Here is a 15,694-nt window from a genome sequence, read left to right on the forward strand (position 1 = left end):
CCACTGTCCAAAAACCAAGCACCTGGTGAAGACTCAGATGCACCAGATGCAGTAAGTAAAGCATGTGAATTCTCAGTATGAGATGTATTAGGTGGAGATGAAGCAGGAGGATCAGGAACAAAATGCACATCAAAGCGATGATAGCATTTGATTACAGAATGACCGTGCCTAGCACACAGTTGACATATGAGTCGAGAAGATCGACCTGAGTGACGTCCATGATTGTGAAACCTGCCACCACGGGAAGGTGCACGAGATCCACGAAAAACAGATCTACCAGAACCACGAAGCGACATATGTGCCAGATTTGCTTGAATGTTGTCAACACACGAGCTCGAAATCTGTTGGAGGCGCATCTCCTGACTATGAAGGCTGAATTGGAGTTCTGGTAAGCTTAGATGATCCGATCTGTTGGTGAGATTGACCACCCTAGCTTCGAACTCCGGACCTAAGCCACCAAGGATGTAGAGACACAGGCTATCATCGGTGATAGGTTCGCCAGCTTCAGCCAAGGTGTCGGCGTACTGCTTCATCTGGAGGATATACTCATCGATTGATGAGGATCCTTTCTTCGTAGACTGAAGTAAGCCACGGATTTGAAGTACTCGAGCTTTAGATCTGGTATGAAACAAACTTGCAAAGGTGTTCCAGATCTCGGCGGAGGTGCGGCAATTGATTACATGGCCGAGCATCACATCAGAAACCGAATTCGTTAACCAATGCATGAGGAATTGGTCGAGTCTAATCCATTGAGAGTGAGCAGGATTCAGAGTATTACCTGCAAGAGTAATCGGTGGTGGTGGTGACGTGCCGAGAAGGAAGCTCTCGACATTGTAGGCTCTGGCAGCAGCCAGAACTAAGGCACGCCAGTAAGAATAATTCGTCCGATCGAGTCGGAGATGAAGAGGAATGAGGTGATTGTTGGGAAGGCCAACAGGATCGGCCGCCGGAGCTACCAGAGGCGGTGGTTGAACTGGCGGAGCTGGATCGTGAGCTGGATCTTGAGCAGCAGAATGACTGGAGCCGTCGGTAGCCATGGCGGAATCCTCTGATACCATATAAGAGAAGCAGAGCAAGAAATGAAACGAGAGAGAATTTGTGATTTGTGTGAATTGTGCTTCTGATCAATGTGATCAAGAAGCTGAGACTTTCCTCTATATATAAGATAATATTACAAATGAGTAAGTCGGTTACGTGACTAACCGATGACATCAGCATAACAGAAAAACAAATACAGCTGAAATGAGCTCAATAGTTCTAACACTAAAAATAAAAATTTTAAAACACGGAGTCGAAACAAGTAATAAAAAAAAATATAGATAAAAAAATGTATAAACCCTCTAAAAAAGATAAATAGTTTTTTTTAATAATGATAATTACATATACTTGAAATTAATATATTGATGTGACATGCATCTTAAATCATTTAATTTACTTTAAAACGGGATCTATTATTTTTATGTGCGATTTAAAATGTATGTGATATTATTATGTATATTTATAGTGTACAAAATAAATATGTCTCCATCATTATTCGAATTTTTTTTATTATTATACTATCATTTATATATATATATATATTTTTCCCCTAAATTCTTAAATTATGTCAAATCAACTAATTGTTTTAAAAAAAGACCAAATGTATCAAAATAAACGCATTTTCAATGATTATTATAGTTCGGATGATTTTTGTCACATAAAACTCTACAAAAGCCATAGTTTGGTTTGGAAAAATCTCATTTGTCTCATAAAAAATTATTGATATTTTAAGAATAGTATGACTTGGATGGAGGTCAAAATAATAACTTGCAAATTTCGAAAATTACGTTAAAAAAATTACACTAGAGAATAAGAGACAAAGAAAGAATGGGAGGGAAAAAATAGAGAGATTCGCTCAAATTATTATTTAATTTTATAAAATAAAATAAAAAAAAATCAGTGGTGGGAATTCTTTTGATTCAAATATAAACAGAATCTATTCTTGTGTGAGTTAAAAAAAATTATTAATTTTATTAATAATTATTATTATTATAAATAAATGAATGGCATGCGATATTTTTGGATATTTAAAAATTTTCAAAACTATTTGTGTTCGTAGAAATGCGCTAAATTCTTTGCTTATTAACTGCCTTTCTCACTCATTTCATTTTTGAATTATTTTTTCTTTTTATTATTTGATTTTTAGTTCTCCGAGTCGAATCGGCTGACTCGGTTGGTGGTGGTTCTCTTCATCATCATCATCTATGGCGGGTGAAGGAGAAGGCTTTATAGGTGGTTCTTCACCACCATCATCATCATCACCGGAGGACCTCCCACCCTCCCCCAAGAACAGGTTCAAGTTTTTGTGTAGCCACGGCGGCAAAATCCTCCCCAGACCAGCCGACGGCCACCTCAAGTACGTCGGCGGAGAGACTCGAGTCATTGCCGTCCCCCGCCATATTTCTTTCTCAGGTAAGCTTTTTCGAGAGAACTTCCTTTTTTTCCGAGAAAAATATGTACATATGAATGTGGTTGTATTCTTGTTCACCAAGCGTTTGTCAAAATGCAAAAATGACATTTTGTGTTCAATTCTTTACAAAAAACAGCGTTTTTGATACTCCGTGTTTTGAAAACTGTTCGTTTTAAAATTGACAGAGCTGAATAAGAGGCTTTCGGATATGATCAGCGAAGGGGATAACAACATGGTGCTTAAGTACCAATTGGGTCCTGAAGATCTTGATGCGTTGGTCTCTGTAAGAACAGATGAAGATCTAAAGCACATGTTACATGAATATGATCGTCAGGCCGAGACTACAGAAGGCTCACCCAAGCTTCGTACTTTCTTGTTCCCTTCACCACCACAACCCGCTCTCATGGAGTCTCATTGTAATAACTCCATCGAGCAGCGTTATATTGATGCCATTAATGGCTTCGTTCGTACAACTCGGAACAATAGACAACCACCCAAAATACCTCCCATTGTTATAAACACTAGTGCTCCCACCACCTTCACCATTTCTGCTTGTTCTTCCCCAAACTCCAACTCTCCTGAGCACCAAGCCATAGAAGGGCATGAAATGTTTTCATCATCGAATAATAATGGTTACAATATGCATAGAGTTCAAAGCTCTCCAACCCTTTATCGTTCCAACAGTCCTCAGCGGCTTAGTAGTGCTTATCGTCCTCAGGCGTATCACTATGGCCTTCCTCAACATAACCACCTTTTGGATCTCCAAAAGGCTGCTGCTAGTGAGCGGCTGGCGCCGGCTCTGTCGATGGCGAGAGGTGAGTTCAGAAGAGGGGTGTTCGGTCATGGTGGTGGTGGTGGTGATCATCATCACTATTACACGAGTAGGCATTATAGAGGGAGTGGTTATGATGATTTTTCTGGTTATGGTAATTTTCATGGGATTGATAGAGATGAGAATAGTCATCCTAAGAGTCCTAGAAAGAAATTTTGGGAGTAGATTCTTTGTTTTTGTATATAATAGATGATTATTTGTTTGTTTTGAGTAGTGTTAAGGTGTTTGTGTGATATGCTATTTGGTGTAATGTTGAATCAATTCCATAAAAAAAAATGGTGTGCCGGGTGAATTTGAATCACAATCACAAAGTTCCAATGTTTCATTTTTTGTTCTTTGACTTATTACATTATGTGGTAAAAAAATAAAAAATAGTACAAGGGATAAAAGAGAAGAAATTGAGATATTTTAATAATAAGGTAGCATAGATTTTCAGATTTTTAGACAGATTTTTTAGGTGGACAATCTATATTGAGATTTATATATATACGACATATATTAAAAGATGAGAAGGACAAGAAAACTCACACTTTTTTCTTTTTCTAGAAACATTAATAATTGATACTTTAATAGTGCTAACTATTCTGGCATACATATGAAGATTTTTTTTGTGTCCAACAACGATATTTATACATATGCATAGATATTAAGATATGATATGAATCATTACTACAACTTATTTGGTTGTCAGGCCAAGGCACACATATATGAGTGTTGCTATTTGAGTGCCCAACACTTCATAATTGGTTAGTGATATTCTATAATATTTATTAAATTTAAATAAATGAGACCCGATATTAAATTATACCAATAATGATATGCCTGTTACTTATGGTGTTAGACACCAATAATATTCTTTAACAATTCTCCACACATTTACTACTACTACCTACCTACCTCTACCACCTCTTGTAGTTAGGCAGAGGAATAAATAAGGTACGAGAGAATTAGAATAAAGCCTATTTATCTAATATAAAAAAAAGTACAAGAATGAAAATAATAATAATAAAAACCGAATAAATTATGGTAGTCAATTTTCACCATTTTCTTATCATGTTAACGTTTATGAAAATAGTTCATGTTTCGGAATCTAACACCTGGACATTTTTCTTATCATGGGAGCATCTACTGATATTTGATTTGTGACATTTTTCAACTTCATATGCTATTTTGATATATCATCAAGGCTTGTTCAAAACCTCAACCAACTATCAGAAAAGGAAAAGCAGGCCCTGAAGGCATCAAAGAATTTTGTGCTCGGTTAAATTTTAGAGTAATGATATGTGCACTCAAATATTACACACAGACACAGTGACGTATCACTGCTTTTTAAAATAATGAGTCTCAATTTTAATAAATGTGATTAGCTAGACTAAACTGTTACATCATTGTGTATAATATTTGCGTGTATATTTTGAATGCACGTATCATTACTCTAAATTTTAACCATTTTATTTATTTATTTAGAATTTTAGAATTTTTTTATCATAAAAACTCTGAATTTATATATTTGTTAATAAAATTAATCATATTCTTAACTATAATATATGAATAAACAAATAAAATTTTAAAAATAAAAAAAATTAATAAGCTCAACCAAAATATATGAATAAATAAAATACATTATTATTATCTTTGATAATAAAGAATCAATTTGGTGGTTTCCCCATAAAACGACTTGTCGTTGATGATGAAGAATCAATCAAGCAAGCTTTTTGTCAAAGGAATTTAGTTTTACATATAAAACTTATAGCACGTGTTTTTATAAAATAAAAAACGACAAGTAGTTTCATGATGAGCAATAAAAAGTCTCAAATTAACGTTAGGAGCTGCTATACCACTAGAATTGTTATATGAAAACGACTTGTCGTCGTATATATGTCAAAATTTCTTTTATATCAAAAAATACAACAAAACAACCGAATAGTGTTGAACAATTATGAATTAGTGAACTCAACTTGATCACCTTCTTTGTTAGGTGAAGAGGAACTTAATCCATAAACCAAGTCTCTTTCTCAAAGTTCATACATTTCAAATAATAAACACTTATTCTCATAATTTTTTTTCCCCCTTTAAATTTTATAGAATAAGCTTAGTTTTTTGTTACAAATTGTTTCTGAGGCAGTGCTCTCCAACCAATATCTCGCCTGTAAAACCCACCAGGCCAGTTAATCTGTTCAACAGCTTGGTATGCAAGATCCCTTGCCTCTTCCAGGTCTCTTCCTTGAGCAGTGACCCCAAGAACACGCCCTCCTACACCGATGAAGTTTCCCTCTGAATCTAAGGCAGTACCGGCATGAAACACTTTCACAGATGGAGCAACATGCTCAGCTTCATCAAGGTTTTTTATGATAGTTCCCTTTTGGTATGAACCAGGGTACCCATTGCTTGCCATTACCACAACCATGGCTGATCCAGGAGACCACCTTAGAGACACATCACTTAGCTCTCCTCTACATGCTGCAAGCAGCGCTTGTGCTAGATCAGACTCTAACCGAACCATCAGCACCTGTTGATGTATCATCACAAAGTTTAGGCTCATATTTGGTCTCAACTGAAATAACCAAGTACTATTTTGTCTTCTGAAACTAGGTTCTCAGCCTAATCCTGTGGTTTTTGAGGACCGAAAAGCTATAACAATTGCTATGTAGGTACTCAAGAAGGACATGAACCCCACAAGGTCTGAGCAAACCATACGCCTAATTATTTGAGAGCTACTCTTCTTGAGTACCAAGTAATTTCTTGAAGGATTGGAGGAACTACTATTTCACCAACTAAAGCAAATGTACAAAAAAAAAAAAAACTAACATAACAGCATTCTAATGAGTTCAATTATATGGTGATTTTTTTTTAATCTAAATTCCCTGCCTATCCTTACGATTAAACATAATAAGGGTTATGTAGCTACCCAGAAAAGACTCAAACCTCAGACTTTGGGGAAGCAAATCACATACTTAACCATTTGAACTATCCCTCTCGAGTACCAAGTACTATATTTCTTGAAGTACAGAAACAACTACTATTTCACCAACTAAAGCAAATGACATATACAAATAACATAACAACATTATGATGTGTTCAATTATATGACTAAGGACACTAACAATCTTAAATGGATATCTATAGGGAGAATGTTAACTAACCTGACACTCTGGATCTCCAAACCGCACATTGTATTCAATTAGTTTTGGTAAGCCAGACTTCTTCTCAATCATAAGACCAGCATATAGTACCCCAACAAACTTACAACCTTCAGCTGCCATTCCTTTCACAGTTGGGAGAATTATAGACTTCATGACCACATCCTCAAGTTCTTTTGTCAATATAGGGGCTGGAGAGTATGCCCCCATACCACCAGTATTAGGCCCTGTATCACCATCTCCAACTCGTTTATGATCCTGGGCAGATTCCAAAGCAACTGCATTCTCTCCATCTACTAAAGCAAAGAAAGACGCTTCTTCTCCTTCTAGACATTCCTCAACAATCACACGACAACCGGCTGAGCCAAAAACCGCTTGTACAAGCATTGAATCTACAGCTTCGTATGCCTCCTCTAGTGTCATGGCTACTGTAACTCCCTTTCCCGCCGCTAGCCCATCTGCTTTGATAACTATGGGTACCCCTTGCTCTTTTATGTATTGCTTAGCAGCAGATGGATCAGTGAATGTTTGATACTGCATTAATATTCAACTTTCATTACAAAATGTATAAAGCAAAAACAGTGCAAACAGGGAGGCAATGGGTAAAAAACTGGTAAAATTCGGGTAGGTTATGTCTATTCCACGACCCTTGAACTATACTCATATCATATTAGCCTATAAATTTAGGTGGGTAGAGTATGGATATTATCGTAACATGTATAAGATACCTGCAAATGACCCTACCATATTAAAATTTAACCATTTTTTTTAAAAAAAATACCAACACAAAATAACAGAAGTAATGTTTTAATATAAATTTTAATGATTACATACTTAATTTTTAAAAGAATACATTGCATATTAAAAATGCATGTTTTCTCTCACAACATTTGAGTCCTTCAACATCTACATAGCAATTACAATAGTTTTCAATTCCCAAATAAGTTTGCCTTGTTTGGTCGTGAGCATTTTTTTTTCAATAAAAAAAGTAAAATATATGTATAATTCTCTATATAGTTTAGATATACTAATCAGGTAGAAATGTCGTGCTCGTGTAATGAAGTCCCCTACTCATATATACATAATACATCCACCAAGTTTTCGAGTTGAAATGCTATCTCTAAGTGCAAAGCTCAAAACTTTATCAAGTAAATAGTAATACAAGTAAATCTTTTCTGGTATCTATCAAGAGAGACCCTACTAAACAAGCAAGAAAAAACAAACCTTAGCAGTGGGAATTCCATACTTATCACACAAAGACTTCATGAAGTTCTTAGAGCCCTCCAAAGCAGCAGCCTCCTTTGTGGGTCCAAAGGCTGGGATTCCAGCCATGTTCAGATCATTAACTAGCCCAGCAACGAGAGGGGCCTCGGGTCCAACCACAACGAGTCCCACATTCCACTTGCGGCAGAAGGAGACCACAGCCGAGCTATCAGAGATGTCGAGGTCCGAAATACAAGTGGCGTCATCGGAGTTGGAAATCCCGGCATTGCCAGGCGCACAGAAAACGGCGTCGCATGAAGGGGACCGCTTCAAAGCGTGGCAGAGCGCGTGTTCCCTTCCTCCTCCGCCAATCACCAAAACCACAACTCTCTCAGCTGTGAACCAATTCGAAAATACAAAATAAAAATTAGAACTTTAGAGAAAGAGTAAAGAAAAATTTGGGGCTTTGGTTTGGGAATTACCTGGAGCAGAGGTGGTTGTTATCTGGGCTTTGATAGAAAACGAAGGTTGTGATTTCAGGGAGAAGCAGTTGAAGCTGGAGTGAGAATTAGGAGAGGCCCGGTAAGAGAGGGCGGAGATGGAGCGGAATGGAGCTTGGAAAAGGCAGGCGCTGTGTTTGGAGGAGTGAAGACTACTGCCGTTGTTGAGTCTGAGGGTGGCTGCTCCGCCGAGACTGAAGGTGGCGCACGCCATTAATGCCTTCAATAAAATTTCAGTGAGAACAGAAGCTAAAGAAAGCTTTTTTAGTGGTTTTTTTAAAAAGGGTTTATAAGGGTTTTACCTATTTCTCTCTCCTTTCTTTAGATTCAAACGAGTTGTAAAAGAAAGAAAGTCGTTTGTTATGGTGTTTATGAGTAATATTTTAATCAATATAAATTATATTGAATATTGATAAAGGTTTTGATGATAATTGAAAAAGAAAAAGAGGGAATAAGAATGTTTTGTTTTAAATTGGAGTTGAATAACTATCAGCTGAGAAAAAAATAAACAGAATGTTGATATCCTTTTGGACTCTGTATTTTATTTTATTATTTGTTTGGATTTTGTGTTTTAAAAAATTATTTTTTTGGACCCTATGTTTTGTAAAATGGTTAAAATAGAACCTTAAACTCAATTTTGATGAAGAAAAAATTGAATATAATAACACAGTTTTTAAGCAGAATGATTTTATTTTTGTTCTGAATTGTTAGTTTGGTAAATTATTTGTGATTTTAGTTGAAAAAACATTAAACAAAATCGGGTTTAAGATTCTATTTTAACAATTTTATAAAATATAGAGTCCAAAAAATAATTTGTCAAAATTCAGGATCCAAATAAGTAATGGGAAAAAACACAGAGTCCAAAAATATATAAATCCTAAAAAGAATTGAGGATTGAGTAATTTTTGCATTATTATTCTTATCTTTAAGCTACAAATGTTATAGTAAATGAAAAAAGATAGACAAATAAAGATTATGGAATATTATAAAATAAAGGCAAATAAAATTCACACAATTAGTATTCTACTCGAACTTCACACACCAATTACTGCCTCAAATATAATACAAACTGTTGATTATTTGAAAATATTTTCATATACATACAAGTCAGATTGGATTGGAGTAGCAATATTGCTCCAAAAAAAAAGGTTGATTAATGTTAATTATGAGTGTGTGTTTTGAAAGCTGTTTAAGAAACCCTCTTCACAAAAATTTTCCCCAAACCAAAACCAATTTAGCCATTTTAACCTTCTTTCTTCATTTCCTCCCATCTACCTTAATGTGAAAAAACTGAAAAAGTGAAAACCCACTAAAGAGTTCCCAATTACTGAACCAGAAGCAGCTCAAAAATCCCATTTTAACCTTTCATTCCTACTTATATTTATGCCACAGCATAGAGCTGTAAATACGGGCCGGACTTTCTAGCACGACACGAAACCGGCACGAGCACGACACGAAAAAATATGAGTCTGGGGCACGACACGAATTGAAAATTAGCACAGCACGGCACGACATGAGCTTGAGCATGGCATGGCACTACAAGCCCGAAGGCACGACACGAAAGCACGAACAAACTAGCCCGAAAGCACGTGATATTTTGACATTAATAATCATAATAAATTTTTATTTGTCAATTATTAATAAATTAAAATGATAATAGAAGTCTTATTTTTCTCATTGTTTATATTTTTATTATTATATTAATTTATTTTAAAAGTTGTGAGTTAAATTTTTTAGCATTTATTAGTAGGTATTAAAATTCTAATAATTATCTTTGATATAATTTTGTATAAAATATTATTAAAAAGTAAATAAAAATATCTAAAATTATAATTTAAATAAAGAAATGTATTTAATTTGATGGTAAGTCCATTAATAGTTAAAGATGAGTTGCAGAATTCAATTTTCCATCCTCACATTTTTTTGCAATAATAAAATAAACCTACAAGTGAGCTCAAATTTGGACCCCAATATAAAAAGTAGGCCGGCTCAAATTTGGACCCCAATATAAAAAGTAGGCCTGCCTGAATAAGGAAATTGGGCCGGGCCGGCAGCAAATGAAAATTGGGGATTCTTTGGTATAAAATTTGCATTACCATCACAAAATTCGTATATCATCCCAACCTTTTCTTCCCATTGCAGTTTTGGCTTTGAGAAGTTCACTCTCTCTAGATATACAAACAGTGCTGTTTATTTGATATCTCCCTTCATTCACATTGTGTCTTCTATATACATACTTATTATAAATGAACGAGTACACACACACACAGCCACACGTGTATATAGAAAGATATACTACTAATGTGTTGTATACGTATGTATGTATGTATGTATATAAAGCAGAAATGAGTACGAATATGTAGTATATATCATCATATTTGGTGGGTACTGGGTGTGTTGGTCGTCCTATCAAAGTAGTGGCCAAAGTAAAAAAACATACATATGCCAGAATTCATACAAAGATCATCATCATCGTCACCACCTTCGTCTTCATCCGCATTCATACACAAAACTCAGATTTTCATCTTTTAAACACTCTTACTCTCACAGGACAACACATCTACGTCTATCGGCGAAACAAGAGAAAAACTCATCACATCTCATGCTGCTAGGTATGCAAAGCCATGAACAAGTTCTGCTTGCGAGCGTGCTCTGGAATAAGCCGATTCACAATGTCTGGCGGAATGCCTGAAAGCTCTGTCGAGAACAATAGAATGATAGACTAATAATGAGTATGAAATCAATTGGGAGTGCACAATTATCACTCATAACTCAGTAGAGCTCTTTTCATGTCAAGTAAAACTGACAATAACAAACTTACCCGGGGATTTAAAGTTGAACAAGGGAGGAAGAGGGCGCCCGTTAGGAAGGCGAGTAGTAGGGTCTCTCAATTCATCAAAGAAAGGGTGAATACATGCTTCCAACTGTAAACCAAAGCACAAAAGGAAGGAGATAAGAAACGGTGAGTATCGCAGATACTACCAGCAGAGAAACCAAAGTAGTGGAGATGAGTTTTACCGCAGTGCAGCGCAAATTAGGGGAATACTGGAAAAACCTACATACGAGGTCCACTGCTTCTGGGGGAAGACGTTTTTGAAACACCTGTTGAATCACAAGACACTAGAGAATTAAACCAAAGAGAAAGACCACCATGGAACGATGCATTGTTCAACAAGGAAAAGAAACAAACCTTGTGCCATGGATGAGGTTTTATCTGTGGAAACTTAAATTCGGTGTAGTTTGGATTCATGCATTTTATTTCCTCTCTTGTTGGCGTTCCCAAAACCTGAATAAGAATAATAGTAGAAGATTCATTCAGTATGGCGATTGAAGCCAAACTTTAAAATGTGCATGGTGCTAACAAGCTAATTTTACAAAGACGCTCACCTTAATGATCTCAACTAGTTGATCAACTCCACTGTCACCGGGAAACAAAGGCTGGAAGAGAAGTTAGGTTAAGATATCAACATTGGAAGATAAAATGAAATCACAAAGAGTAATTTGAGTATGAAGCCACCTGTCCAAGTAGTAGTTCAGCCATCACACAGCCTGTTGACCAAATATCTATGGCTGTGGTGTATTCAGTGGCTCCAAATATAAGCTCTGGAGCTCGGTAATATCTCGAGCAGATGTAAGAAACATTTGGTTCTCCTTTCACCTGATAACATGGAAAAGAGACTAAAATCTTATCTTTGATTTTTCTCAACTTTAAGCATTTGGATCAAACTGAAGCCAACAAGCTAGATTAATCACTCAATATGCAACATAATAAAAGTACTTACCAACACTTTAGCACTTCCAAAATCACAAAGTTTCAACTGATGCGTGTGAGGATTTACCTGAATATTATAGCATATCTTTTAGAATTTAACAGGGGAAAAAAATGATACATGAACAGAAAATAGCACCTCCATGACACACCATTAAACTTGGTATTGACTTGTAAACAATCTTCTAGTGGTAAAAGGTACTTAACCATCGTCCACTGTAATTCTTACAAATATCACCAAATTAGTTGTCATATATGACTAAATATTTTGGACATTGTCTTTAACTGGAACTTTTTGACATGTGACAAGAAACACAAGCATTTGATGCTAGTCATTAATTCTCACACTACCAAATTTAACTCTCGGCAATAAATTTTCTTACATGCCATACAAGCATTAGGGAAACCGCGCTTATAAAGAACAAGTCTCAGACGTCTTTTCAAAATGACTCCAAAAAAATCATTTATATATCTTTGATCTAAGAAAAATATTCATAAAATGATATCAATGCGATCCACTTCTACATTGCACAGCCAAGAGTGATCAAATGGGTCATGCAGTGTAAAAATGAAAGGTCATTTTTCTAATTTCACTTTCCAAGGTTGTCATTTTAGCAAACACCTACAAGTCTCATCAAACAAATTATAAATGCTCCAAGAAAAGAATCTTACGAGTAAGTTTTGAGGCTTGATATCCCGGTGACAAATGCCAATGCAATTATGGATATAAGCGAGTGCCCTGCAAATCTGTACACCAAAAAACAAAATTGAAAATGAAAACGAAACATACTTTCCAAAGGACTAAGAGAAACAGTCGGAATACATGGAATACATTGAAAATCGACAATTAAATTTCAGTTGTAAGAAAATATTTTGTACTTAATTTTGTGGTCATATGATATCTAATAAAATTTTATCCTACAGAATATTGTCTCTAGCAATAAAATTACTGAATACATTCATAATCTTCTCTGAATCAGAAAGAAGGTTTTAATACAAACACAAAGGAAACGGAGGGAGGAAGGGAGAGAAAGAACAGCAGAATTAATAATTACTTCATACCTGATATGTGTAGAGCTTGACATATATCAGGGGCATTCGTTGGTTAATCCTGCTATAGTTTCTCGCAACACGGTGAACAGTTTCAGGGACATATTCAAGTACAAGGTTCAGATAAAGCTCTTCTTTGTCTGTTGTTGAGAAAAAGCAGTGTTTTAGTGCGACAATATTTGGATGATCCAACATTTGCATAATCTGCAATTCCCTGTTCTTGTAGCGCTTGTCTTGAAGAACCTTCTTGATGGCAACAATCTCTCCAGTTTCTCTACATTTAGCCTAAAGAAAGAGGTTCACATTTTTCATCATTCAATTTGTTTAGCAAAAAAGTTGAAAAATAGATTCAATTATCAAAATGTTATGATTCTGCGTACTTGGAAGACAACACCAAAAGAACCAGTTCCAACGACATGTTCTGCAATATAACTGACCGTCTGTCAACAAAAACAAGTGAAGCACTGTAAGACACAAAAGATGAACCAACTAAAACAAAGTCTTGTCAAATTATCTACCCTTCATTGTAGCTTTCTACAAACCTGCCTAGATTGACCATTTCGACCACCAACAGTTGTTCTTATCACATGTCCTGTTTCAGCACCCACATCGCTGACAACATCATGTTCACTATCCTACAGTATAAAGGATAATAAGGGCCATTAACATCTGTACAAACCTTTTCAAAATCAAAGAATGTGCTCTAATGAATTAAGTTATTGCAGGGCATACTAGCTACTGGCTATGAAATGCTCATCACAAGATATTTAAGAGAAATTCTTACCCTGTCTTCATCATTATCAACGTTGTCCCTCAATCTCATCTCAAGCATCTCTCTCCCCAGCCAGTCCACTGAACTAGAAGAACTCTTAAAGCCATTAACAGACCTGGAACTGCCGACTCCCCCATTTCCTAGGCTGGCAGACGCCATAAGTAAGTCTGGTGTGTGTTACAAATGCTAGTTTTGGCTGCACTCGTTACAATCTGCACTTGTCTTTGCCTTCCCATCCAAGGATTTACCTTCCTAATAGGAAACAATAGAATCTCTACATTAAGACACAGAAATTTAAACCTAAAATACATACATAATTGAGTATATAACTATACCCAAATAGGAAAGAAGAAACTTTCTGTAATATAATCAATGACCCATAATTCTTGAAAGGTAAAAAAATAATTACAAAGAAAGAATGCCCAGTTCATATAAAGTCAGTATCTACACATGTATGTAAAAAGAAGGAAGATTCAAAGATATAATAAGTAAATTTCCAAAGCAAAAAAGAACAGGTTGCTAAAAAATGAATAAAAATACATAATATATTATTAATATTATAATTACTTTATCAAGAATGTTTGCAGAGAATTTTCCACTGAATAATCTGTATTATTATTATCCACATAATCTAAACATAACAAGACTAATTAGTGAGCTAATTTAGTCAGATCTACTCGGGGTTTGAATATCTCCGGCGAGAATAAAAGTGGATAAGATTACGATGATCACAGATATGAATAAAAAGAAAGAGAGATCGGATAGAACAGAATGAGTATACCTGAAAGTAAACTAGAGACGGCTGGAGTAGGTGTTGGCGGTGGCGGAGGAGCATTTTAAGGCGTCAAAACTGGTGGTTGGTTTGTGCGAATTCAGGAAAGTGATCGATCGGAATCCTCAACTCTAATCTCTCCCCGCCTTCATCAAAATCAGAATTTTTATTTTTTGAAATTAAAAGAAAAATGGATGGAGAGAAGAGAAGGAGTGGAGTGGTTTGGAGGCGATTTCAACAGCAGTTTTCGACACAGACAATAATAATAATAATAATAATAATAATAATAATAATAATAATAATAATAATAATAATAATACAATTTAATTAAATTTATTTTAATTATATTTATGCCAAATTATTCTTCACACTCACACCTCTCTCTATCACTCCCTTTCTCTCTCTACTTTTTAGCTTTGCCAATTACTCTCCTTCTCTCTCTCTCTCTACTTTTTAGCTTATATATATATAGAAAATAATTACCAATTTGTTATATGAATTTTAATACTTAATTTATTTTCTGATTAATTATAGCACTAGTTAAAATGAGATTCTCTTACACACCATTTTTATAAAATCAATTAAAACTTATTCTATTGACTAATTTAGGTTTTATTTTATATCTCAAATGATTCCATAATTCAAAAAGGAAAATTGTCCTTGCATAAAAAAAAGGGAAAGGAAAAAAAAAAGAAGAGAAAATGTCGAATTCCTAATTTTTGGCTGTGATTGAAGATTACATATGTACAAGTTTAATTTTGTTAAATCTTCAAAATGTGGAAACTATGAAGATTTGGTAATAATACTTTTATATTTAGTGTCTCTCTCTTCAAAACACTCTTCAAAGTTATTGCTTTTTTATGTAATAATTTATTTAATACATTTTAGGATATTACTTGTAGTTCATCAAATAAATACTATACTATAAATAAATAAATATATGGTAACTAATAATAATGTTAGACATACCGTTTCTTTATGAGGAAAAAAGATTATCCAACACTATGAAAAATCTATTAGTATGAGATTATTCCTATATTTAGTATGAGATTTTTTTTAAGTGTGGAAAAATTATTACTATAAAAATGAGAATATTTTTAAATTCGTCTCAACATTCCTATCAATCATAATACAATGGATTTTAAGTATTATAAATTTTAAATTAATTTTTCAAAATAATGTATAAAATTAATGTGTTTAACCAAAC

General features: G+C 34.7%; 3 protein-coding genes across 3 annotated transcripts; 1 reads left to right on the plus strand and 2 right to left on the minus strand.

Moving 5' to 3' along the window:
* The first annotated feature begins 2,063 nt into the window (after positions 1–2,063).
* LOC133789347 (uncharacterized) lies at positions 2,064–3,606 on the plus strand. Its single transcript, XM_062227202.1, has 2 exons — positions 2,064–2,451; positions 2,635–3,606. The coding sequence occupies exons 1-2, from the start codon at positions 2,244–2,246 to the stop codon at positions 3,444–3,446; spliced, it is 1,020 nt and encodes a 339-aa protein (XP_062083186.1). The 5' UTR covers positions 2,064–2,243; the 3' UTR covers positions 3,447–3,606.
* Positions 3,607–5,205: 1,599 nt separating this feature from the next.
* On the minus strand, positions 5,206–8,450 carry LOC133790247 (phosphoribosylamine--glycine ligase). The gene is made up of 4 exons (XM_062227809.1): positions 8,107–8,450; positions 7,646–8,019; positions 6,425–6,955; positions 5,206–5,790 (listed from the first exon to the last, which is right to left on the minus strand). The coding sequence occupies exons 1-4, from the start codon at positions 8,336–8,338 to the stop codon at positions 5,374–5,376; spliced, it is 1,554 nt and encodes a 517-aa protein (XP_062083793.1). The 5' UTR covers positions 8,339–8,450; the 3' UTR covers positions 5,206–5,373.
* Positions 8,451–10,470: 2,020 nt separating this feature from the next.
* Positions 10,471–14,756, minus strand: LOC133790251 (shaggy-related protein kinase kappa). Its single transcript, XM_062227815.1, has 13 exons — positions 14,497–14,756; positions 13,728–13,967; positions 13,486–13,578; positions 13,324–13,383; positions 12,956–13,228; positions 12,566–12,640; positions 11,907–11,963; positions 11,642–11,782; positions 11,512–11,562; positions 11,315–11,410; positions 11,143–11,226; positions 10,946–11,048; positions 10,471–10,821 (listed from the first exon to the last, which is right to left on the minus strand). Exons 2-13 carry the CDS (start codon positions 13,872–13,874, stop codon positions 10,733–10,735), a joined length of 1,269 nt encoding a protein of 422 aa, XP_062083799.1. The 5' UTR covers positions 13,875–13,967; positions 14,497–14,756; the 3' UTR covers positions 10,471–10,732.
* Positions 14,757–15,694: the final 938 nt, after the last annotated feature.

The sequence above is a fragment of the Humulus lupulus genome, chromosome 7 (assembly GCF_963169125.1).
Source record: "Humulus lupulus chromosome 7, drHumLupu1.1, whole genome shotgun sequence".
NCBI classification, from domain to species: Eukaryota; Viridiplantae; Streptophyta; class Magnoliopsida; order Rosales; family Cannabaceae; genus Humulus; species Humulus lupulus.